This window comes from Nelumbo lutea, chromosome 3 (assembly GCF_056320005.1).
Source record: "Nelumbo lutea isolate HS-2025 chromosome 3, American lotus-T2T, whole genome shotgun sequence".
Taxonomy (NCBI): Eukaryota; Viridiplantae; Streptophyta; class Magnoliopsida; order Proteales; family Nelumbonaceae; genus Nelumbo; species Nelumbo lutea.
Window position 1 is genome coordinate 32,441,296 of NC_142686.1, and position 23,788 is coordinate 32,465,083.

At 37.5% G+C, this 23,788-nt stretch overlaps 2 protein-coding genes and 1 pseudogene across 6 annotated transcripts; 1 reads left to right on the top strand and 2 right to left on the bottom strand.

The window, feature by feature from the left end:
* Positions 1–2,286: 2,286 nt before the first annotated feature.
* Positions 2,287–4,440, bottom strand: LOC148864068 (uncharacterized). 4 transcript variants are annotated; one of them, XR_016110404.1, is made up of 3 exons: positions 4,013–4,440; positions 2,979–3,136; positions 2,287–2,575 (listed from the first exon to the last, which is right to left on the bottom strand). XR_016110404.1 is itself a non-coding variant. In XM_088979968.1 (2 exons), exon 1 carries the CDS (start codon positions 4,356–4,358, stop codon positions 4,014–4,016), a length of 345 nt encoding a protein of 114 aa, XP_088836094.1. In that variant the 5' UTR covers positions 4,359–4,440; the 3' UTR covers positions 2,287–2,575; position 4,013. The 4 variants fall into 4 exon arrangements, 1 of the variants encoding a protein (XP_088836094.1); XR_016110402.1 differs by having other exon boundaries at positions 2,979–3,508; XR_016110403.1 differs by having other exon boundaries at positions 2,979–3,520; positions 4,013–4,429.
* A 9,615-nt stretch (positions 4,441–14,055) lies between these two features.
* On the bottom strand, positions 14,056–23,130 carry LOC148864069 (nuclease). Of its 2 annotated transcripts, none has more exons than XM_088979970.1 (4): positions 22,190–23,130; positions 15,063–15,515; positions 14,759–14,984; positions 14,056–14,660 (listed from the first exon to the last, which is right to left on the bottom strand). In XM_088979970.1, exons 2-4 carry the CDS (start codon positions 15,486–15,488, stop codon positions 14,152–14,154), a joined length of 1,161 nt encoding a protein of 386 aa, XP_088836096.1. In that variant the 5' UTR covers positions 15,489–15,515; positions 22,190–23,130; the 3' UTR covers positions 14,056–14,151. The 2 variants fall into 2 exon arrangements, with proteins under 2 accessions (XP_088836096.1, XP_088836097.1); XM_088979971.1 differs by having other exon boundaries at positions 22,161–23,128.
* On the top strand, positions 19,564–19,656 carry LOC148864070 (U6 spliceosomal RNA; annotated as a pseudogene).
* Positions 23,131–23,788: the final 658 nt, after the last annotated feature.

Below are 23,788 nucleotides of genomic sequence, written 5' to 3' on the forward strand. Positions count from 1 at the left end.
CTGTCGGGTGGCATGCTATGCTACATGGTTTACGAAATAGTTGTTACAAATCACCATGGTTATGATATGTTACACAAATTAATGCCATGTGGCACTTTTTCTTTTCTTTTCTCTTCTTTTGCTTTCAATGTTTTTGCTTTTGAAACGCATTACCAAACTCTAAAGCAATTTTTTTTTTGCTACCCAAAGCACAAAAGTACTTCCGGAAAGCTTCTCCAAACACCACCTACTCTTCTTTATTTTTTTTTTTTGTATTTTTAGAAATAAAAAATAAATACACAACAATTATTTTAATAAGAAAAATTACTAGGTTCACACTTGCATGTGATTTGTCTTGGATTAATTAGTCTTCTAACATAACTTTTCATGGATAAAGGATCTAAAATGTTTTTTAAGCTGAGACTATATATTTTTTCTTTAATTATTATTAATGATTTAATTTAAAATAAGAATAGCATTAAATATTTTTGGTGGATTGGAGCCAAGACACTAGTTGATGCATCATTTGTGAAGTTACCCGATAAAAGTCATATATTGTTGTATATGATTGTAATACATTTTTGCATAAATACCGTTCAAGAATGTGCTTTTCACGTAAAAATGTATTCTCTATTCACTCAGGACAGATTTATTTATGTTTTCAGAGCATATCTGTGCATATCTTAATTTCTCGACGGCATCCACATATATCCAAAGTGTATCCCAATAATGCCTCAAAAGGTCCTTTTCGAGGTCCTTCGCATTTCCAATACTTTTTTGATAAAGCATCAACCAAGAGTCCAAAGACAGACACCATATCGCTTTTACAAATTACTACAGGCATAAAACAATTATGTATGTTATTATTTTATTTAAATTGTTAATAAGTAATAATAGAAACATATAACTAATCTTAAAAATAAATTAGACCCATGAGAATGTAGAAGATCGAAAAGTGGTAGACACAATTATATTTTAATTATTAACTATTATTATACATCTTTTATTTTTACTTTTGTATATTATTAAAAAAAACCAATTTAGTCTTAAATTGTTAATATGATAGCTAATCCTTGTCTAACTTCTTAAAAATTATTGATGTAAGGTATGTTTTGTAATCTTAATTTAAAAATGTACCAAATCAAATAGAACTCTATTTCATAGGCAATTCATGCATTCCTTATAGGTTTAATTTATATTAGTATTTTGTGTACCTTCCACTGAATTTAGTATTTAGAAGTATTTGGCTATTTGTTTTATGTTCATCAAATATAATTTGTATCACAGTTTCCCTAAGTTGTTTCATAGCTAGCTCATTCACATTCTTGCAGTAGGCCAATTCAGGATATCTTAGGCTGGCTCTCTAAATATAATCTATTTGCATGTAAGAATTGATTTAAATTTTGCATTAATATGCTTTCCTATCATCAATATAGTGATAGACGTACGCCTAACTTTCTGCATAAACATCTAAGACAATGAGTTTCATTTATTTCATATAGGAATTGCCATGTTCAATAATTAACTCCATACATTACTGGATCATACTAGCTTGGACTTTAAATCATTCATTCATAATTGCATCTCAGTGGTTGAATGTTTTAAATCATCTATTAGCAACTTCATCTTTATCACCAACTTCCGTTCATCCACTTAGTTTTCTACAAAGTTTTCTGCATCATCGTTTAGTATATAGCTGCTTATTCATCTTCATTTAGGCTTCCCCCACTCATCGATTTTAGTATAGATATTTCACCTTTCATTTTTTATCACCTATTTGAGTTAGAATTTAGTGCTTTCATCATTATGTCTTCTTATTTATTTATTTATAGTTAAAGTGATATTCAATTTCATTCGTTTAGATTAATCAATTATCCATTAGTTACATCTCACTTAGCATTTGTTCCATAATCTGAAATCTTCATGCTAGTGTAGTCAAATTCTTTGCTGAATTCTCCTCTTAGTTGTATTAGTTTAATTTATCTATTTAACTAGTTCTTTCATTGCCTCCTTTATTTGGTAATTATTAGTGTGCCAAAAAGTAGTTAATTCATTCTTTGAGATATTGGTGAAGTAAAGGCTGGTTTGACCAAGTGTGTGTGGGATACCTAACACCTCCCCACATTGTACTTTGGTCCCCAGACCCACACTTGAATCTTAACATCTCTCTACTTGGGTTTAACAAGTACATCTAAAACACTCCAAGGCAAATTAATAGACTAACAAAAATTCATAAAAAAAAAAATTAATAGACTAACAAAACCAAGAAAAGTATGGTAAGATGGGAAAAAGAGTGATAGAAGGATGTCGACTGCAAATATGCTTTCCTTCTTAAGAGCAATGGATAAGCCAATATCAAAGTAACAAATATAATTGAATGTTCTAAAATATTAGAAGATAAATTAGTAAGAGGACTAGCAGAAATAGTATATCAAAACAAAGGAGGATCTTAAGGGTAGTTGTTCCACTTATGGGCCTCTTTCTCTTCCTGGTGTACATCTAAAACTTTGTTGAATATCTCACTATCTTCATTAAAGCTAATAGGTAGCCAACCTCTCTTCCATAGTCAAATGCTTCCCCCGTGAAAAGAGATCACCTGATAAGTAAAGAAAAGGATTAACTTAACAGAGATGTCCATGAAAATAAATTTCTTACAAGAAAGAGAACAATACGTTTACTTCCCCTCTAAGTAGTAGGATATCCCAGGGAAATGCACTTAAGAGTATGATCAAATTTAGACCAAGAAAATGAACAAACATAAACAAAGCACCCAAACAAGTTTGAAGGAACATAACAAAAGATAGAATAGAGAAGTTAAACAACAAACTTAAAATCAAGAACAATTCAAGGAAGTTGACTAATGAGAAAAGAAATGATAAGAACAGCCTCAAACCAAAAAAGTTTTAGGAACACCCATACGGTCATACCATACATAAGAGCACAAGCCACCTATAAGACAAGATTTTTCCTTTCAACAACACTATTTTGTTAAGGCTTACCAGCACAAGTAGTTTGGTGCTTTATTCCATGTTCAACAAAATAAGCTTGAAGTCATACAAATATGTATTCATCCCTCACTGTCACATTGAAGAACTTTAAGGAGTCTCTCAAACTGGGTATACAACATCTTACAAAATTCCTGAAAATAGCAAACACCCTAATACATCGAGAACTATTAATATCAACAAATGTAATAACGATGGTCCGAACAAATCAAAATGAACAATAACAAAAGTAACTAAACTTTTATAGTTAATTAAAGGATATAAAATTTGACAATGTTCTGAAAGTTCACAAACTTCTCACTGATATTGTACAAGACCAGACTCAAACAAATGAGAAAACAACCTCTTTAAATAAGAAAGAAACACATGAACGTCAATGTCAGCAAACTAAATGGTCTTTAATCCTACTAATAGTACTACTAAACCCGTTGGACTACTGAGATGATGAGGATGTCCATGTAGATTTAAGGAGAAGGCCACCAGATTCACGACTAGTTGCAATCACCATCCTCAAACTTAAAGTCCTGCATATGACACTATAGTTCAAAGTTTTGGTAATACTACTAATGGAACGCAAGTTAGTAGTAAGATTAAGAACATCTAGGACAGATGATAGAGAGAAGCTTTGAAGGACAATAACAGTTTTTTCAATAACAGAAGAAAGAGATCCATTAGCAACTCTTTTTCCCTACTAGAACAGATAGAATAATTAAAACGAAAATTTGAGGAATATGTCATGTGGTATGAAGCACCAAAATAAAAAATTCATGACGGTGTACTAGTGGAATAGGTATATAATCAATCACGCGTGATCAAAATAAAATTAATTGTCTTAGTACCAACACAAAAGCAGATAAAAATTAGCAAAAAAGAAAACCGAACTATTTCTGTTGTTATTGGAAAAACACAAAATAAATGTATATAATCAATCAAACCCTTTTTCAAAAAAAAAAATATTTAGAAACCCTAGCTCCACACAGTAGGAGAAAAAGGAGAAAAGAACGTCAAATACATACATAGTTCCTCACCTCATTTACAGTATCGATCAGCTTTCTTTTTAACTCGATCATTGAGAGCCTCTTCAACAGACTTCGTCTTCGAATTAGGGTCGTACCCGAACTTCTTGGCCTCGACAGGAAATAGATCGTCATACTTCAATCGCTTCGCGGCATCAATTGTGTAAACTTCTCCGGTGGTTTCTCCCCCTTCCGCTCCGATGGTTCCCTCACCGACGTCATCTGGAGCAGCGTCTGAAGAGTTCTGCTTCGATTTCTTCTTCTTCTTCTTCTTCTTGTCGATGGCTTTCGTAGTAGCAAGGCTTCCTCCTTTGAAGGCTAATCTGCCACCCTTCACTTTTTCGTATGGATCCGACATTGATTCGCGTACCCACAAACTCGAACAACATACATTTCGCAGGGGGGCGGTTCCAAGCCTTATATCCGTGGCCGTGCCCGTTTGGGAGGGATTTTACACAGCGGGTCAGCAGCTTTTGCATTGAGAAGTGGGTCCCACTCGGACAGCCTGGTAGCTATATTTATTTCGTATAAAATAAAAAGGCATGGCTTTCTACAAAAGCTTTTTACTTATTGAGATTGGATCTGCAAAGACATGACTTTCTACAAAAGCTTTTACCTATTGAGATTGGATCTGCAAAGACATGGCTTTCTACAAAAGCTTTTCTTATTGATATTGGATATGCTCCTCACATCATTTAGTTCGAAATTTACTATTTAATTATAAAAAATTATTATCACTTATTTTGTTTGAAAATACTAATTTATGTTGTTTTTAATATGACTTAAGAGATTAAATAATGTCTTATCTGTAAATGGTAACCCATATTAATTGGTATTTACCATTTATTTGGTAAATTTATTTTGAGTTTTTTATGTTTTATTTTTATAAAAAGCCATTTCAAAGTGGATTGAATGTATTTGAATAAACCACTTCTAAGGTAATTAATAAAATTAACCACTTTTAAAATCATATTTTCTAAAAAATTGGAGTGCCAAATGTCTAAACGAGAGTGGATTGAATGTGTTAGAAACTTAGAATAAACCACTTCTAAAGTATTTATTTTATTTGAAAGTGAAATTAATCACTTTTGATATTTTCTTTTCTAAAAAATTGGAGTGCCACATATCTAAATGGGAGGAACTGTTTCCTGACTACATTCCTTTAATATATATAATAGATTTACAACTATAGAAATGTTCTAGTGTACAGCTGAAATATGCTATGAGGATAATGTGAAGCACGATGTGTGAAGAGCATATCCAAAATCTTTATTACTACCGGTTTGAGAATGTTTCGCGTTGGGGCTGTTTAGTTCCATTGTCATTTATTTAGTGACTCCATATTTGCTACCCACAATTTGCTCTTACATCTCTACACCACCATCGTATATTGGAAACATCTCCCCATGAATAATAAGGGAGGTATTTCCCATATTCCCATATACTTATATGAGAATAACTCATGGGCAGCAAATCCAAGCAAACGTTTTATACAAAATCTTTCTTGAAAATTGGTCAAAAAACTCAACATTTTTTGACAAGTAGACACCATTAGAGTCCGTTAGTTACATATAAAGCTAAATAATGAAAAAAAAAATGTTTAAGAGTTGGGGGAAACATCATAAATAGCTCACACAGAACTTGAGAAGAAAATGTTTATTTGATAAATGGTTTAACCAAACAATATTTAAAACTACACTTGGGAAAATGCCTGTGTGACCAGTGAGTAGGTGTCGGTTTTCAGATAAACGACAAAGGAACTCAAGACCACCGTAGTGGCTTCTATCTTTGCAATGAGGGCCCTACATGGACAGCCAAAGAAGCTATGTTAGGCAAAAAAAACCGAGAAAGCTATATGTCTTTGCAATATTCAACCAAAATATTGGCTTTCTAGTGAAGCTTGTTTTAGTAACTTCTTCAAAGTAGTTTTGTGAGAACAGCTAAATCAAAGCAAAATCCCTTCCAAATGAGCCCTTAGTGGCCTCTCCAAAGCAGTTCAATCAAAGCTTCAACCCTCCCAATGGGCATTTAGTGTGTTTGGGGGAATTGATGTGCAATGGCTTTTGGCTTTCTAAGGAAGTTCCACATGGACAATCTAAAGGTTATGATGCGGCACGATCTGGGCACTCCTCGTTGGCTCCTTACTGGCAACGGACAACACCTGAGAAGACGAAGGTGAAGGATTCCCAGGGGATTTGCCCAGCGAGAATACTTTGAAGCTTAACTTAGAACGCTGGGGAGGAAGAAAATAGTATAAAAGGCTAAGAGTGTAGGTCGCGCTAGATCATTGTGTCTCAAGATTAGCTCGTGAGCAAGTAAGAATTCAAGTTCAGATCAAACTCGAGAGACTCCTCTCCCCTTCGATTAAAGGGCTTTTATAGGGGCGTTCTTGTCAATCGGGCGTAACCGCCATTGGGCTCCTGTCGCAGTCGTTACCTGCTAGGGCTGCGCAGGTGATCATTTCAATGTACTACCCGCTTGGATGAGTGACACGTCCTGAAGGGACAGGCACACCACCATCTATCGAGAGACGTGGTGCAGTCTGACGAGTACGGTCTTGTCAGATAGAAACTTCTTGAGAGCGTCGCGTTGTTTAGTCGCGAGCTACCCTGTCGCGCAACGAGCTATCTTTGCAGCAGGCTACCTTGTAGCGAGCTCCTAAGGATACTTCGAGATGGCCTTCATCGAGATTGTCTTTGGGGCAGTTCTTCTGCCTATGTGTTGGAGCGAGCTGGTTACCCTAGCTCGCGAGCTCCTAAGGATACTTCGAGATGGCCTTCATCGAGATTGTCTTTGGGGCAGTTCTTCTGCCTATGTGTTGGAGCGAGCTGGTTACCCTAGCTCGCGAGCTAAAATAGTTTTGGAGTATTTCCTTCTCGGTAACTCGAGGGACTTGGAGCTCGCATTGTAGCGAGCTCCCCCTACAGTGAGCTACGACGTAGCGATCTGCTCTACAGGCCCGTTACTTAGTTGTAGTCAGGCTGTGATGCTGAGTTGTTGCTTGTGCTGAGCCAGGTCCACATGTCATCGTCTCAATAGGTTGGGTCAAATCATCCTCCATCATATTATATTTGTTGAAAAATCTAAAAAAAAGTGGGCCCGTTTGGTGCATCTTTCTACACGGTCTTTCGGCTATTTACAAGCTAGGATGACGGATTTTTGGTCTATTCCCGTTTGGCTCGCAGAAGATCTAGCCACCAAAAGATGGTGCACTGAAAAGATGCAAGAAGCCCATTTCGAGTTGATTTCAAGAAGCTTCAAATGAAGCTTTCCGCATCTTTCACGTTTTAATCTCACATGGAAAGACGTGGGGCAGATGCACGGAAAGACGTACATCTGCCAAACTATCTTCAGGCTGCCCAGATCTTATGTCAAAAGCTCAGTGCTTCTTTTGACTGTCAGAGCTACAAGAAGATCTTCTCCAAAAGACACGCTAAACAGTCTCTAAATTGGCTATTAAGTCAGTCATTTTAAGGGTTATCCGCTTTAACCTCTTTGAATAGCTTATCTAAAATGTTTTTTTTTTTTTAAGTAGCTGAACTAGCTTAGGTGAATCTTTAGCTCGGCCCTCCCAATAGACCTGTTCATGGGCGAGGCTTTGGGATTGAGTTTTAGACTGGGCCCATTAATATTTCACAAAAGCCAAGCCCAAGCTTAACCCATGAACAGGTCTTACCTCCAAAATGGGCCCTTAGTGACTTCTCCAAAAAAACTAAACCAAAACTTCAACCCTCTAAACAAGAGAAAGAGACAGTCCAAGAATCCTCTCACCTTAATGCTTACACTAACCTCCCTCTCCTCTCATTTCTCTCTCACACGTGATTTATTTATATTTTAGTTTTAAATTAAATTTAAAAATATAACAAATAACAATAAAATACAATCTTAGTTTGCATTTGGTGTTTGAGAAAGAGACAGTCCAAGGTTGTGATTAAGATGCAGATGGTGTTTGAGAATGCCAAACAAAATAAAAGTCATGATCTTTAGATCCATCCAAGTATAATATAACTTTCTTCGAAAAATCATGTTATTGTAGTTCAATTATATAAAGAAAATGTATTAATTATACTATGTATTGTAACTTTTCTGCAAGTACGTTGGCTTGAAAGCACCATCAATTCGGCCTCCACGGCTGCAATCTATTTTCTGTCGGGCGTTGTGGAGATGTGATCTCGGAACCGTCTTTGTTGAATCATAGAGCAGCGCAAGTTCTTTTATCTTCCCAGTTCATAAAAAAAAAAAAAAAAAAAAAAAAAAAAAAAAAAAAAAGAAGAAAGAAAGAAAGAAAAAACCATTTAAGCATTGAGCATTCATTATTCTCATGGAAAAGAGTGGATAAATACATGGTTAAGCTTGAGACTTTTAATTCAAAGTGGAGTTTTTTTTTTTTTCCTTTTTTGAGTGAAGAGTGGACATACTTATATTTGAAAGTGGGAGTAACGATCAATGTTTTCAAAATCGGATCAGACAGGATGGTTGAACCGGAAAACCGGGAACCAGTCACCTGACAGGTTTCATTTTACCCTAAAACTGCTATTTAACCAAAAATCATTGATTTGGTCAGCAAATCACTGACCCGGGCGGTTAAACTGTTCAACTCAAGAATGGTTTTTAGCCGTTTTTTAGTTTTTTTTATTTTTTATTTTTTTTATCAGAGTGGACCATCCATTCAAATCGAACAGTTGGACCATTCGACCCAGGAACCAGACCCAGAACAGTTTCCTATACGGTCCGGTTTTAAAAACATTGACAACCACTTCTAAAATGCTATTTCTTGAAATGCCAATTGTCTATATGGATTCACACTCGTAAAGGCTTTCAAAACAGAACTCCTAACTAAATTTCTATGAACCCCATGAGTTGCATTGTTTAATTGCTGGTTACTTACATATAGAAGCTCTTAAAAGACTCCCATGGGCTAGAACTGTAACCAGTAACACATCGCACAACAAGAGAAAACCCACTAATCAGTTCGTATAGTCATTTAGTAAAGTAATTATCAAAAAGTAATTCAGGATAAGATGGTTTTGTTTAGCTTACTTATCTAATTAGAGTTTTATGCATAGGGTTGAGCATTTCCTTCTAGTATGATCCTCTCAAATCTTTTAATGCTAATCAAATAAGGGAGAGGATTTTATCCTTAAAATCCCAATTTTAGCCTGATCAACATACCTAAATGCATATATACATGGCATATTATAATGCAAGAAAAGAATAATAAAAAAATTATCCTAAGAGTAAATCTTATTCTAAATGATGCATAAGCATGTTGAAATAATCATAGTAAACCTTAACAAAGAAACTAGTATGATGCTTGATATTGCATGAGGTTGATCACTAGCATATTAAACATGCAAAGTTTAACATATGATGATGACATCTCACAAAAACAAAGGAAAAAAAATTCGATCTTAGCTTATTTGCATGAAAATGAAAATCAGTTGTATATGATGGTTCCTACAAATTAAATATGAAGAACTAGATGTAAGTTTATAACATACAATCAACTTTGATTACAAGGTTCAAAGTACCATTTTTTGGTCTCAAGTACATTTGTAGATGTTTTCATGAATCCATTTTTTAAAGGGATCCTTAGACTATAATCCTCCTCAGAAATCTAATTTGCATCCCCTCCTAGTCTATTAGTAGCCCCCCTATAAACTGCACCCTACCCGTGAATTTGGCATCAATCCACGGGCAAGATTCAGTCCACCCCTAGTCTACTAGTAGCTCCACTTAAAGGGTGGACTGAATGGTAAAATCCCCTTTTTAAAAAGTTAAAACTTGAAAAAAGTTTTGAAAAAATAAAACGAATATGGTTTAAAGTACTTATACATCTTTGCTAATACATTGATACTTTGAACAATATACTCGTTTGGGTCATGGTTGAACTGGCTTTGGATGCCATGTGGCCACCTAGTCATCTCGACCACGCCGGCACCGCTCTGCCATCTCTGCAGCATACACCGGTTCTACGGCCATGACCACGCTACACTACTTCCGTAGCCCCCACCTTATCTTCCCAGCCACGTCGACTCCACGTCATGCGAATAAGTACAACCAAAGAACAGGAGAGGATGGGGACAACTTCGCTAGGTATTAGGACTCTATCTCGAAGACCTTGGCGGTTAACCTCATCCTAGCAGCCCCGAAAGTCTAATCCGACCAGGACACGGACCTTTGGTTATAAAAAGGTATCTCCCGCTCAAGGTAAGGGATTCCAACTTCTAGCACCCATATTGTTATTCTGCTTAGACCAACACTATTCTCTAACTGTTCGGCCCAACCAACCACCATTTTCTACTAACTTGAGAGTCGAAGTGCCTACCCGGGGCCGGCCTCATCCTCCTCAGCCCAGACAACACAGTACTAGAGCATGCCCTCATATTCGAGTTCAAAGCCTCAAACAACAAAGCTGAGTACGAAGCCCTCATCGCTAGACTTCGGCTTGCCCTAGACCTTGGAGCCCAGCGAATCGAAGCATTCAGTGACTCTCAGCTGGTAGTCAATCAGATCCACAACCAATTCGAGACGCGGACACCCACAATGGCAAGCTACCTACAGAAGGTGCAAGAGCTTGTCCAACGGCTCAAGTAGTTCAACATTCAACAAATTCCCTGAGCCAAAAACATTCGAGCCGATGCACTATCGAAGTTAGCCGGTTCATCCTAGAAAATCGGTCCATCCAAGCCAACCCATGCGCTCAACCAGAAGTAGCAACATCCTTTTTGACCAATGATCGAGGAGCCCTTCCGTTACGCAGTGTAGTCGAGCATCAAATAAGCTCGAATTCCGAAAACCAATTGTAAGTTCCTCGGCATTCAACTAGAGCAATCGACCGCGCCATACCTCGGCCAAGCACTCCTCTCCTCGACTTCGGAACTAGGGGAGTGGTGTTCGGATTCTGAAAGTATAATCCAAAGTTCCTTTGCCGATGATCAGAGAACTCTTCAGCTGCCTCCCATAGTGCACGGATGCTGAATTTTGACAAGCACCAAAGAACATTAAGTGGACGAGACACTCAACCAGACTTCAACTTCGAGTTCCTCAGCCAAAGATTAAACCTCTCTCCCACGCTACATTTCAGCTGAGCATTTTAATTCTTGACTTCGGAACTGGGGGACTAGTGTTCAGGTCATGATTGAGTAGGCTGAGGCCATGTGATCACCCAATCATCGCCTAGTCATCTCGTCCACATCGGCACCGCTATGCCATCTACGTGGCATTCACTGGCTTCGCGGCCATGACCGTGCTGCGCTACTTCCATAGCCTCCACCTTATCTTCCCACTACGTTGACTCTACGCCATGCGAATAAGTACGACTAAAGAATAGGAGAGGATGGGGACAACTCCGCTAGGGATTAGGACTCTATCCCGAATACCTTAGCGATTAACCTCATCCAGGCAGCCCTAGAAGCCTAATCCGACTAGGACATGGATCTTTGGTTATAAAAAGGTATCTCTCACTCAAGGTAAGGGATTCCAACTTCTAACACCCATACTGTTATTCTGCCCGGACCAGTACTGACTTAAGCGTCGAAATGTTTACCCAGGGATAACTCCTCGGGCCTCTGACTTCTTTCTTGATTACAGACCTTGGAGCATGGCTTCGCCCTTCCGCCTCGACTCCACCTTGTTGCCTTTTTGACAAAAACTATCTAACTATGACCTCGATTTATGCACCACCTCGCAATACTTGATGAAGATAATTCAGTGATTCTATTGTACTATTCATTAGATCATGCTCAACCCTTAAAACGGCCTAGGCATGAGTCAATAAACAAGCATCGAATGGCATATTAGAATTTGAAGCCGCCTTTTTTTCCTATGTATTGAAACTCATTAGATGCTGATTAGTGGATTTTTTTTTTAATCCCGATTAAATGATAATTGGGTGAGACGAGTTGTGGATATCTATTGTCTAATGTGATTAAATGATGACCATGTGAGACATAAAAGGTTTAACAGGTTTGAGAAATTGGAAGGAAAAATCAAATGAATTTGAAACCGATTTGTAATAAGGGTACTAGACGGACCTAGAAATCAAAAGGAAATTTTTCACAAATACCTTATTTATTGCCATCACTGATCACTATGTCTCCAAACCTAAGAGTTTTAATCAGTGTTGCGCATGTGTTAGCCCAGAAGACTAAGGCCCCATTTGGTTCATGGCATGGTTTTTAAAAATGAACCGGTGACCAAATCAGTGTTGCGCATGTTCGAATGGTCCGATCGTTTGATTTGAACGGTCAGCTTGTTTTGACAAAAAATAAAAAAGAAAATAAAAAATTGGAAAACGGTCAAAATCGTTTGAACGGTTCAAACAGTTAATAGGCCGGTTCAGCGGTTTGCTGACCAAGATCAACAGTTTTGGGGAAAAACGGTTTCGGGGGAAATAGAACCAGTCATGTAACCGGTTCCCGGTTTTCCGGTCCGATCTAGTCCGGTTTTGAAAATCATGGTTCATGGGAATAAGGGTTTGGAATTGGAATTAGAATGAGTTATTCTAATTCCAACTATTTGATTGAATAAAAAAGAAAATAAAAAATTGGAAAACGGTCAAAATCGTTTGAACGGTTCAAACAGTTAATAGGCCGGTTCAGCGGTTTGCTGACCAAGATCAACAGTTTTGGGGAAAAACGGTTTCGGGGGAAATAGAACCAGTCATGTAACCGGTTCCCGGTTTTCCGGTCCGATCTAGTCCGGTTTTGAAAATCATGGTTCATGGGAATAAGGGTTTGGAATTGGAATTAGAATGAGTTATTCTAATTCCAACTATTTGATTGAACGGAATTGGAATCTCATTCTCATTCCTGCTGGAATGGGCATTCCCCCATTTGAGGAAATGGCCATTCTCTTCCAATTCCCATTCCTGTCTGAATCAAACATATTATGGGAATAGACCATTTCCATTGAAAGGATATTGATTTCAATTCCAATTCTGATTCCAACCGCTAACCAAATGGACCCTAAACGTTTTAATCGTGACCACTATTTTTGAATTGACCACCAGTATAGTTAGACCTTAAGAACCGTACGCATTTTGTTTAGTTGATAGTTAATGGATATTTATCTTTACTCGTCAAAATGAAAATTAAACATAACCAAATGTGTATGGAAAATGCTGAGGAAACCGTATGGATACTTTGAACGTTTTAAGACTTGTATCTGACTAAAAACTTAAGGCTGTGTTTGGAAACGATGCTAATAAATGTGAATGCAAATATGTAGAGTGTAAAATGGTTCATATAAATTGCAAATTTTGGTTAGTTTTGCACTGACAAATTTACCTTCTTCTTACTAAACAAACTTTTAGCTGTAATGGATGCAAACATGAATTCCAATAAAGCATATTCTTTTTTTTTTATCAAAGGCCCACTTGAATGCAAATTTACTTCTTTTACATTTTATTATAAATGTAAATATGCATTAGGTCTGTCATTTATGCATAAATGTAATGTTGCCAAACACAAGCAAAAGTGAACCAGAGTGCAAATTTACACTCCATTTGCATCGTTTCCAAATGCAGCCTAAATGAAACCCAGAAAGATTACTGATATCTTCTGAAGGGATACACAACGGGAATAGCCCATCCCTCAACCCATAACCCCCCAATCCAGGTGCAAGCTGGATTAGATCCCAACCAAGTTATTGGATCAAGTAATTAGCAGCAGTTCAACCATCCTGTTCTGTCCAAATCTCACAACCAAGGTTCAAAATATTGATATTGTGCATATCGACCTGTATCAGTATTGTTTTTTACGAAATCTGATTCAGAGGGACCAATCTAAAGCCAGTCTACCCCCTGAACCACTCACCAACCCGAAACACTCCCTGTAGGGGCATATTGGGAAGGCTCCATCCAATACATCACGAAATTTTGAATCTTGCTCACAACACAGTTTTCGAAAGACCATTGCACCAGTTTTCGAGTAGTACTCCCTAAATCATGGATTAGCTTCTCGAGCTCTCCACAAATTGCAAAGAAACATTTGTTGCGGTATTTTTGGATCAAACATTTTTCTGTTTTTTTCGCCAAGTTAAACACAAATGTATTTGGGTATTTGTATTCAACAGAATTACCATTGCTGAATCAAAATAAATATTCAGAACAGTCTCGAAACTTTGGTGAAATTATTAAAGAAAACAAACTACATGATCGATAAACTTCGCACATGATCACTCCACATCTCTGTTGCAATTGCGTCACGCAACTGTGAAGCTGCTTCTAGTTGTCCCTCTGCGAAGACAAACTCGGAAGATTGGGTCTCAAACGGTATCATTGCCACTGGCTCTACCTCAACTTGTGGCATTGATTCTTCTACCGGTGGCTCAATATCTTGTTCATACATTTTAAAAAGCCAATCATCCCTTTTCTCATTTCGGATAAAATTATGTATTGCACATGCTGCAACAACAAGCTTGACTTGAGTCTGTAATGGGTAGGGAGGCACTGACATCAAAATAGGGAAGCGTTCTTTCAGAACAGCAAAAATGCGATCAGTGACGTTTCGCAATATTGAATGTCGCTGATTAAACAGCTCTCTTGCATCTTGTGCATAAATGCCAGGAATTTCGTTTGTGGGGTAGCGAACACCATTGTATGGAGCAATGAAGCCTGGCATATTTGGGTACTTGGAATCAACAAGGTAGTATTTACCTACATCATCAAAGATCTCATATACCAAGTTGCCAACTAATTCAGAAAAGATTAAAAAAAAAAAAAAACAGTTCAATTTTGTCTGGGGTTTAAAATACCTTCAGGTACTTTAAGATTATTACGCCTTGTGAGTGCTGAGTTCAATACACGTGAATCAGTTGCTGAACCTTCCCAGCCAGCGAGAACATAATGAAACTTCAAATCAAATGAGCAAGCTGCCAATACATTCTGTGAAAGGAATCCATTCTTATTGCGAAATGGACCTTGTTCATCAACACCAACCATAACTGGGATATGTATTCCATCCACTGCCCCCACACAATCCTAAAGGAGAATGTAAACCAAGCGAAATTTAACTTCCAAAAAGAACATACCAGACAAAATTGATCAGTATCACATTACCTTAAAATATGGATAGAATCTGGCATCCCCCAGTATCTCTGGAGGAATATCAGACACTGGAGGCTGAAAGAAATCTATAGCAATTGCCATAATTGCATTTAAAACATTGTTGAAATGCCGGCTAATGGTTTCACCAGAGTACCGAAAGCGTTCTTGAACTGCACGAGTTCTTTGGTTATGACCAATTATAAACAAGAATATTGCTAACTGCTCCTCGATCTTTATTCTACTTGTGTGGCGTAGTAGACCTTTAGCTTGAAAAAGGTCACACAACTTGTAGAAGACCTGCTTATCCATACGAAAATTCTCCCGGCAATATTCATTTTGACCAGTGAGTACTTCCTCTACAAATTTTGTACCATTGAGTGTTGAATTGCGATAGAGTTCCTTGGTTACATCATTATTTTCATCATCAGAGCTGTCCATGACAACTTTGTACTCTGTACTGCTACCCTATATAAATAGAACATAAATGCTTGGGCATGGGAATTATGGCTAAAATTTTAGCATCAATAAAAAATACCCCCCATAAAAAGGTCAATAAGATTCACAAGGAAGAAACATTAAAACAAATAGTTGAAAGCTAGTTTAATGGATATAGTGTGCTATGTGAGAGAGAATGGGAGACAAATAAAGCAGTAATGGGAGACAAAAAGATTAGGGCCTTAGGTTCATTACTGTTATTTATATTGAAAAACTCCAGCTATAACCTTCTCTTGTATAAAATGGCACTCTTTTTTGGTAAAAAAAAATGAATGTGAATTTTATAGGAATCAATCAGCACCCCTGAGGACTAATTCTAAAAACAAGAGGCCTCATAACCAATCCTAGTATAGCACAGTGATGGTACTTAGAATTTAGGTTGAATTTCACTCTAAAGATATTTTTGTTATTTTACAATTTTAGTGGGGTCCAATGATGGGGGCTAATTTATATAGTCATAGTTGGTTTATGTTTAAAGTATTAAAGAGTCATCGGATAAATAGTAGTTTAGGAGTTATTGAGTCTTCTTTGAACTAAAATAGGATCCTAGTCTAGAAAGGAGTTTGGCAGACCCTAGAAAATTTGTACATATGTGTTGTTAAGACATAACAGGGGTATTTATGACTGATCAAAAAAACAGGGGCATCTATGTCATCATCATCATCCAAGCCTTATCCCAACTATATGGGATTGGCAGTTGGCTACATGAATCCTGTTTCACCATTCCATTCTTAAAGCCATATCCATTGTTAAATTATGGGTACTTAAATCATTTCTAATTACCACCCAATGTCCTTTTTGGTCTACCCCTGGCCCTTCTAGCCCCTTCAGCTCACAATAGATCGCTTCTTCTCACAGGTGCTGTTGGTGGTCTTCTATGCACATGACCAAACCATCTTAGTCTACTTTCTCTCATTTTATTACCTATTGGAGCTACTCCTAGGTTCTTTCAAATGACTTCATTCCTAACCCTATCCTTTCTAATTTTCCCATAATCCTCTCACTCAGCATACACATTTCTGCCACACTTGTTTTTTGTACATGTTTCTTGGCTGTCCAACATTCTGCTCCATAAAAATGGTTGGCCTTAGAATTGTTTTATAAAATTCTCCTTTCAATCTAAGTGGTATTCATCTATCACATAAGACTCCAGATATGCCCATCCCACTCTAATTCTACGGGTGACATAGTGACATCCTCCTCAATTTACGTAGTCATTGGCATTTTGTCATATCAATTATTTGAACACAAATGATTAGAGCATGATTCTCAAGAAAGATCATCACATTCCACACATTCTCATTTCTCTCCTTTCTTCTTCTTTTCGACTTATTTCTACATCAAAATAATTAGATAAATGTGAGAAGTAAAGCAAGGAGTTCTGGTCAAGGGAATCTTCATTGACTGCTGCCATCATCATCACCAGTGGCTAACATCAGCAGGCTATATGGCCAACCAGTACATGAGAAGGTAAAGGTGGTTTGTGGATCTCTTTAGACACATTTTCATGTAAGTTTCAGAGCCATCAGAAGTCATTTACATATTTTTATCTATTTTATGGAAAGAAAATTGTGACAATTACAATTACAATTATCAAAAAAAAAAGTGACAATTACATATCCAGCTTTCAAGACTGTTTGGCAAGTTTTTAGGAAATGGGAATGCCAGTGTTTGCTATAGTTTGGTATGTTTAATATTTCTAGAGAGGACAAAAGTGGTGTCATGCAATTTGAGTGAGTTTTGAGGAAGTTGTGTTATTTTTTCCCCTCCCTTTTTTTCTATTCTTTTGAAGGGCTACACAACAGGGGTAGCCCATCCCCCAACCCAGGTGCAGGCGGGATTCAATCCCAAGTCTCCCCTACAACCAGCAGGAGACCTTACCAACCAGCTGGTTGGCACCTTGCATTCTCCCCTCCCTTGTTTGCCACCAGCCCTAGTAAGTTTATTTCTAGACTATGCAAGATTGTTATAGTTCTTTTTACCTATCTCTGAGAACCTATAGGCAGACATAAAGTGGTTGGCTGTAATCAGTGTTTTTATTGTTGTTTACTGTGACTAGTATGGCTGCTTCAAAAGAAATCAGATCTAACAACAATAATTACATGAGTATGAGTAATAACAATGTCAATACTAAGCAAGGGAATACAAGGGATCAATTGTATTCAGGCCAATTTGGCTAGGGTTTTCTTTGTTTTGAGGTTTGGCTGAGGCTAGCTTCCCTAGTTGGGTTTTTCTGCCTTGATGTACTCATACTTCATTTTCTAACTAATAAAATTCACTGTTGTTAATGTCAATACTAAGATTACTACAGGGAAGTTAGATAGCAGTAACCACTTAGAATAGTCATGGCTAAGAAGATATGGGTCAGAGTACTGCAAAAATCTATTAGTTGAAAAAAATTATAATAACTAGTAGTATGAGAAAAGGGAGCAATCGATCTCTTTGTATTATTCTTCTTTGCAGGTATCTGCAGGGAAAAAGAGTGAGACAACATCCACTGAGAAAGGAGAAGTGGTGTCTGATTATTGTAATTTGTAAGAAGCCAAAACGCACCAAGGATCATTGTTGGAAGCTTTACCCTCCACTTAAAACCATAGCATTTCAAGCAGTGATGCATGGAGACCTCACATTTGGAAGGGATTTGCAAGTTGACACGTCTCCACAAGTTAACTCATGTACGACTTCATCAAAATTTGATATGGACTGACAGTAACCATCAAAGTTCAGCTTGACTACACCTTCTGAAGGAGGGGACTATTCAACCACACTCTGATGCACAACTTGCCACTCTCTTAACGGGTCATTTAGAGAGACGCCTTTGAAGGCTTCACACACTGCAGCCCGAGGCTGTAAAATGCATTTTCTTGGGATACATGCAAAACCAAAAAAAATACTGTTGTTATGACTCTATAACCAAGAAGAGGTATGTGTTCATGGATGTCATTTTCTTTGAGTCTGCTCCTTATTATTCCTAGGGAGTGAAAAATAGAGAGCAGCCTTAAGAACCTTGATATACCTCTTCATATTCCCATTCTTAAAGCCATTTCATAGTCCATACAAATTAGTACAGATGTATGAGAGGAAGAGGAGATATGTTTGCTCCCATCTAATCACAGCCACTTCACATCTCCTCTAAGAATGAATGTTCTGATGACATTCCTGTTGTATTACTGCCTCTTCAAGGCATTCCAGATGCTAATGATCCAAGTAGTAGTGCACTCCTTGTTTCTGATGTTGCTCCTTCTGGAAACACTGCTCCTGCTTCCTTTTCTAACCTTAACCATCCTATTGCTCTTAGGAATGGGAAAAGGAACGTCTCATCTTTATCTACTGCTTATAGTGTCCTCTTATCTTTCTTATGATAGATTTTCTCCAGGGTATGTTTCTTTCTTGGCTTCCATTTCCACTATTACTATTCCAAGCTCCTAGGTCTGTAACTAAGGCTATAACAATACCTGAGTGGTAAGAAGCCATGCAGGCTGAAATGGGTGCTTTGATGAAAAATATGACATGGGAGGTGGTTGAACTACCCAGGTAAAAGATTCCAGTTGACTGTAAATGGTTGTTCACGACAAAATACAAACCAGATGGTAGAATTGAAAAATACAGAGCCAGGTTAGTAAATAGTAGCAAAGATATGCATACAGACCAAATGGAATTTATTACAAAGAGACTTTCTTTCCAATTGCAAAAAATGCTGTCTATTGATGTCCTAGTGTCATTAGCCACATATTTTGATTAGCCACTATTGCAGTTTGATGTGAAAAGCACATTCCTAAATGGCAATTTTAATGAGATGTATATGGTTTTACCGCCAGGGATTTACACAGACAAGTAGGATGGTATCATGGTATGGTGTGAAAACTCAGGAAGGCACTGAATAGCTTGAAACAATCACCTCATACTTGGTTTGACCAGTTCAGAAAAGCATTGCAGAGGGTTGATTTTAAGCAGTCTCAATCTGATCACACTCTATTTGTGAAGAAGACTAGGCAATTGATTACTATTCTTATCCGATGTCTCCGAGACATCCGATAAAATTGGAACAATATAGAGAAGATTAGCATGGCCCCTGTGCAAGGAAGACACACAAATTGAGAGATGATATTGTGGTGACAAGAAGCAATGTAGATGGAATTACTCAACTAAAGCAATTCTTAGCTTCAGAGTTTGAAAGTAAAGTCTTAGTAATTCACATTATTTTCTTGAAACTGAGATGGCTAGATCCAAACATGGCATTTACATCTCCTACAGGAAGTATGTGTTGGATTTACTTAAAGATATAGGGAAGTTAGGCGTGAAGCCAGTAGATACTCCTATTGATCCTGGACATAAGATATGTGCTACTAAGGGGAGTTGTTGGAGGATTGTGCCATGTATCAGAGACTTGTAGGGAGACTTCTCTACCTTTGTATGACTCGATTAGATCTCTCCTGTGTGGTTAGTGTTGTAAGCTAGTACATGCATGCTCATTGTACTGCACACATGGCAGCACTAGATAGGATTCTAGCTTACTTAAAGGGAATTCCTAGTACAGGAATTTTGTATAAAAAACATAACGAATTGAAGATGGAGGTATAGACTTATGTAGAATAAGGTAGGTCTCTAGATGATAAGAGATCTACTTCAAGGTATTGTGCTTTTGTGGGTGGAAATATAGTATCCTCGAAGAGTAAGAAACAAAGTGTGGTCTGTGGTGGCAAGGTCAAGTACCAAGACAGTATCAAGTTATGGCACATGGTATATATGAGGCTTTATAGTTGGGGTCCTTTTATTGGGAAAATTAGGTGTACCTTTTCATATGCCTTACTGCTATGTTGTGACGATAAGGCAGCAATCATTATTACTCACAAGTCACAACCCAGCCCAATATAATAAAACCAAGTATATCAAAGTTGATCAGCATTTCATACAGGAAAAGGTGATGCCTATGTTTGCATTCCTTTTGTGAAGACAAATCAGTAGTGAGCAGCTATATTCATAAAGAGAGTTCCTAAAGCTTCACTACAGCTTTTTTTTTCTTTTTGGATAATTAAAAGCTTCACTACAGTTAACACTTAGCAAGCTGGACATGATTGACATTTATGATAAGCTTGAAGGAGAATGTAGAAAAGAGTGATGTTTTATTTCTTTGGGCCATTGGGTTTATTCTTTTATTTGTTTATAGACCTGCTATTGGACTGCGCTTTTATTTCTTTTTGTTTATTGTCTAAATCTTGTTGCCACCTTATGAGAAGTATTATATGTAATTGCTCATTGCTCCTTTATTTCATAAAGTATAAAAGAAGTGAGAGTTCTATTGAACCCCACGATCAATTTTCTCAAACCCTCCTCTTTTCTCTCTTCTTCTCTTAATCTTTCCCTGTTCTCTCATTGCCAAACCTAGTTTTATGCATTAAATCCATAAAATTCTCTAACCTGAAGGTGATCTTGGATCAACAACTTAATCGATGAGAACTCAATCCTATATGTGAAGAACAGCCCCAAATTATGGCTAAATATGAACCAATCTACTACTATGAGTACCAAGCACTAAGGTTATGCTTGGTAACATTGCTTTTTCTACTTGAAACGGTTTGGGTTGATCAATACAAATTGGCAAGAGATGTGTTATCACATCACATACCAGTTATGAATTTGACATTTCTACAAACATCTTCCAGCACATGCATTTTTTAAGGTATGCCTGTTTCAACTATAAACTGCCTCAAATAACAGTTGTATGCCAATTTGTATTGATCACCCCAAAACATTTCAGGTGGAAACAGCAATGGTACCAAACATAACCTAAAAGCACACCCAAAAAACCAAAACAAAGCCATAAAATGAGTTGGGTAAAGGTGTCATTACAGAGATGTAGGTCTAAAACTGACATCAGTTCAATTGGCTATGCGGAATTAGGTGGTTCACTTCATTGCCAAGAATTGGAGTCGCAACCCATCATGTTCCAAGAAATGGGAGTGATGGCTCTTCCGACTTTAGAATTGAAAACGGTTTTGGTTTATAGTGATGCCAAAGCCATGGAAAGGCGGTCTAGGTAGGTTGAGGGAGGGAGAGAAGGTGTTATGCACCCCTCTCCCTTGTCAGATGACATTTCCCCAAAGGAGAAAAAAAATCCAAAACAAAAGAACTAGATAGAGAGCAAAGGGAAGACTGCCTTGCAAATTTTGGTGAATTCCTCAACATGGAAAGAGGGATTATTCCTTAGATCATCTAATTCAGTTCCCCTTTTCAGGTATAAGAACCGTTAGATGAGCAAATGAGTAACAATATTCACTCTCTCTTACGTCCCTGTCACCTGTACCAGAAGGATCTAGAACTAGATCGCTCAAGGAATCTCCAAATTGAACTCTCCAGTCGGGTCCTAACTATGGAACGAGACTACTGCCCCTACCAGGCTCCAACTGAAATCATGCACACTAAATTTATAAGAAAAACAAGACAAAAACATGTTAACTGAAGCACCAATTACTCAAACTACCTGAAACTATGATTATATATTTTGTTGGCTAGAGTGAAAATTATTAAAAAAAAAAAAAAAAAACGAGATGATAACCATTTTCCTTTTTCGAAGACATTCCTGAGATCAAAACACTCAAACAGAGAAAGCAATACCTAGGAACTAAATGACGGAAACCAGGTACCTTTCTGATGTAGCCTTCGAACTGCGTTTGATGCCGTCGTTTGTATCGGGTATAAGGGCTTCGGTGGCTAGTCACTGATTAATGGCAGATACTTTTCTTCAGACGTAGAATTTCCATCACACATTGGCTGGACGTCTGAGCTCGGGCATTGATACTAGAAGGAAGCCAGGGATAGGTTCAATTCAACTGACCTAACGATGACCATCGATAAGGGAGACAATGGAGAGTACGACGGTCTCTGGCAAACAACGGTGAAGTCAGTGGTGGTGGACGACGTAACCAGGACTGTTTGTGACAGTCCGTGGCAGTGACACTGCTCCAGCTATCGCTTCCTATCTCTGATTTTATCGATAGTGGAGAAGGAGAGACAGTCGATCCCACTTCCTCACGGTTTTTTCTGTCTCTCTATTCCATTCCTCCAAGAACACCCCCCACTCTTTTTCTCTTTTTCTCGCTCTCTTTCTTTTCTGTCCGAAGCTTCTCTGTTATTTGTACCTCATAGAACACCCCCCACTCTTTTTCTCTTTTTCTCGCTCTCTTTCTTTTCTGTCCGAAGCTTCTCTGTTATTTGTACCTCATAGAACACCCCCCACTCTTTTTCTCTTTTTCTCGCTCTCTTTCTTTTCTGTCCGAAGCTTCTCTGTTATTTGTACCTCATAGAACACCCCCCACCCCTTTTCTCTTTTCTCGCTCTCTTTCTTTTCTGTCCGAAGCTTCTCTGTTATTTGCACCTCATAGAACACCCTCTCTCTCTCTCTCTCTCTCTCTCTCTCTCTCTCTCTCTCTTTCTTTTTGTGTTTCTCCGCTCTGAGTTGGTCGGCAATGGAGAAGAAGAAGAGAGGACAGAGCCGTGGGTCGGGTCTGGATCGGGATAGGGTGTCCTAGTAGGCTAGTAGGCTAGTAGGGATGTCAACAATTTACGTTTTGAAGACCTAAAACCCAATAATTTAAGTTGGGAAATTGGCATATAGATTTCAAAGTGTCACTTTTTCTATTTAAAATAAAAAAACGAAAACTAAAATGAACATAAATAAATTTTAAGCTTTAAAACTATAGAATTAGGAGTCAAAAACCCAAATCCAATTCTAAAATTAAATATGTCTGACCCTAACGCGACCCTATATGGTTGAGTCAAGCTAGATTTACCATTAAACCTGAACTATTGGCATTCTTAACCCTAATCTCATCCTGATTATTAATCGGGATAGTCGGGTCTGACCCAATAGAAATTATACTGATTATTGACAGTAAAATTATTTATAAATTATTGTATAATCGGGATAATCTTAATAAAAATGATAGTAAATTAATAAATGACTTATACATTAATAAATCAAGGTGTTTTTAACTAAAATTGTCTTATACATTATCTGCCAAAGTTATCATTTTGGACATACAATAAAATAAAAGTTATAAAAAAGGGGAAATCTTTATATATTATTAACAGGGTAGTATTTGGTATCGATGTTTGGTTAGGATGCATTCCCCCTGTACTTTGGGCCTAGTAAATTCTGGGCTGGGCTGATTTGTACATATCCCTTTTGTTTTTGCCCTAATTTTTTTTAGTTCACTCTTCTTTATTCATTTAAGTAGCGCTAA

Coding starts and splice junctions, on each gene's coding strand:
- LOC148864068 (XM_088979968.1), bottom strand. CDS start 4,358: ATGTCGGATCCATACGAAAAAGTGAAGGGTGGCAGATTAGCCTTCAAA.
- LOC148864069 (XM_088979970.1), bottom strand. CDS start 15,488: ATGGACAGCTCTGATGATGAAAATAATGATGTAACCAAGGAACTCTAT. Junction 14,985..15,062: donor GATTCTATCCATATTTTAAG/GTAATGTGATAC, acceptor ATTCTCCTTTAG/GATTGTGTGGGGGCAGTGGA. Junction 14,661..14,758: donor TAATCTTAAAGTACCTGAAG/GTATTTTAAACC, acceptor TTGATGATGTAG/GTAAATACTACCTTGTTGAT.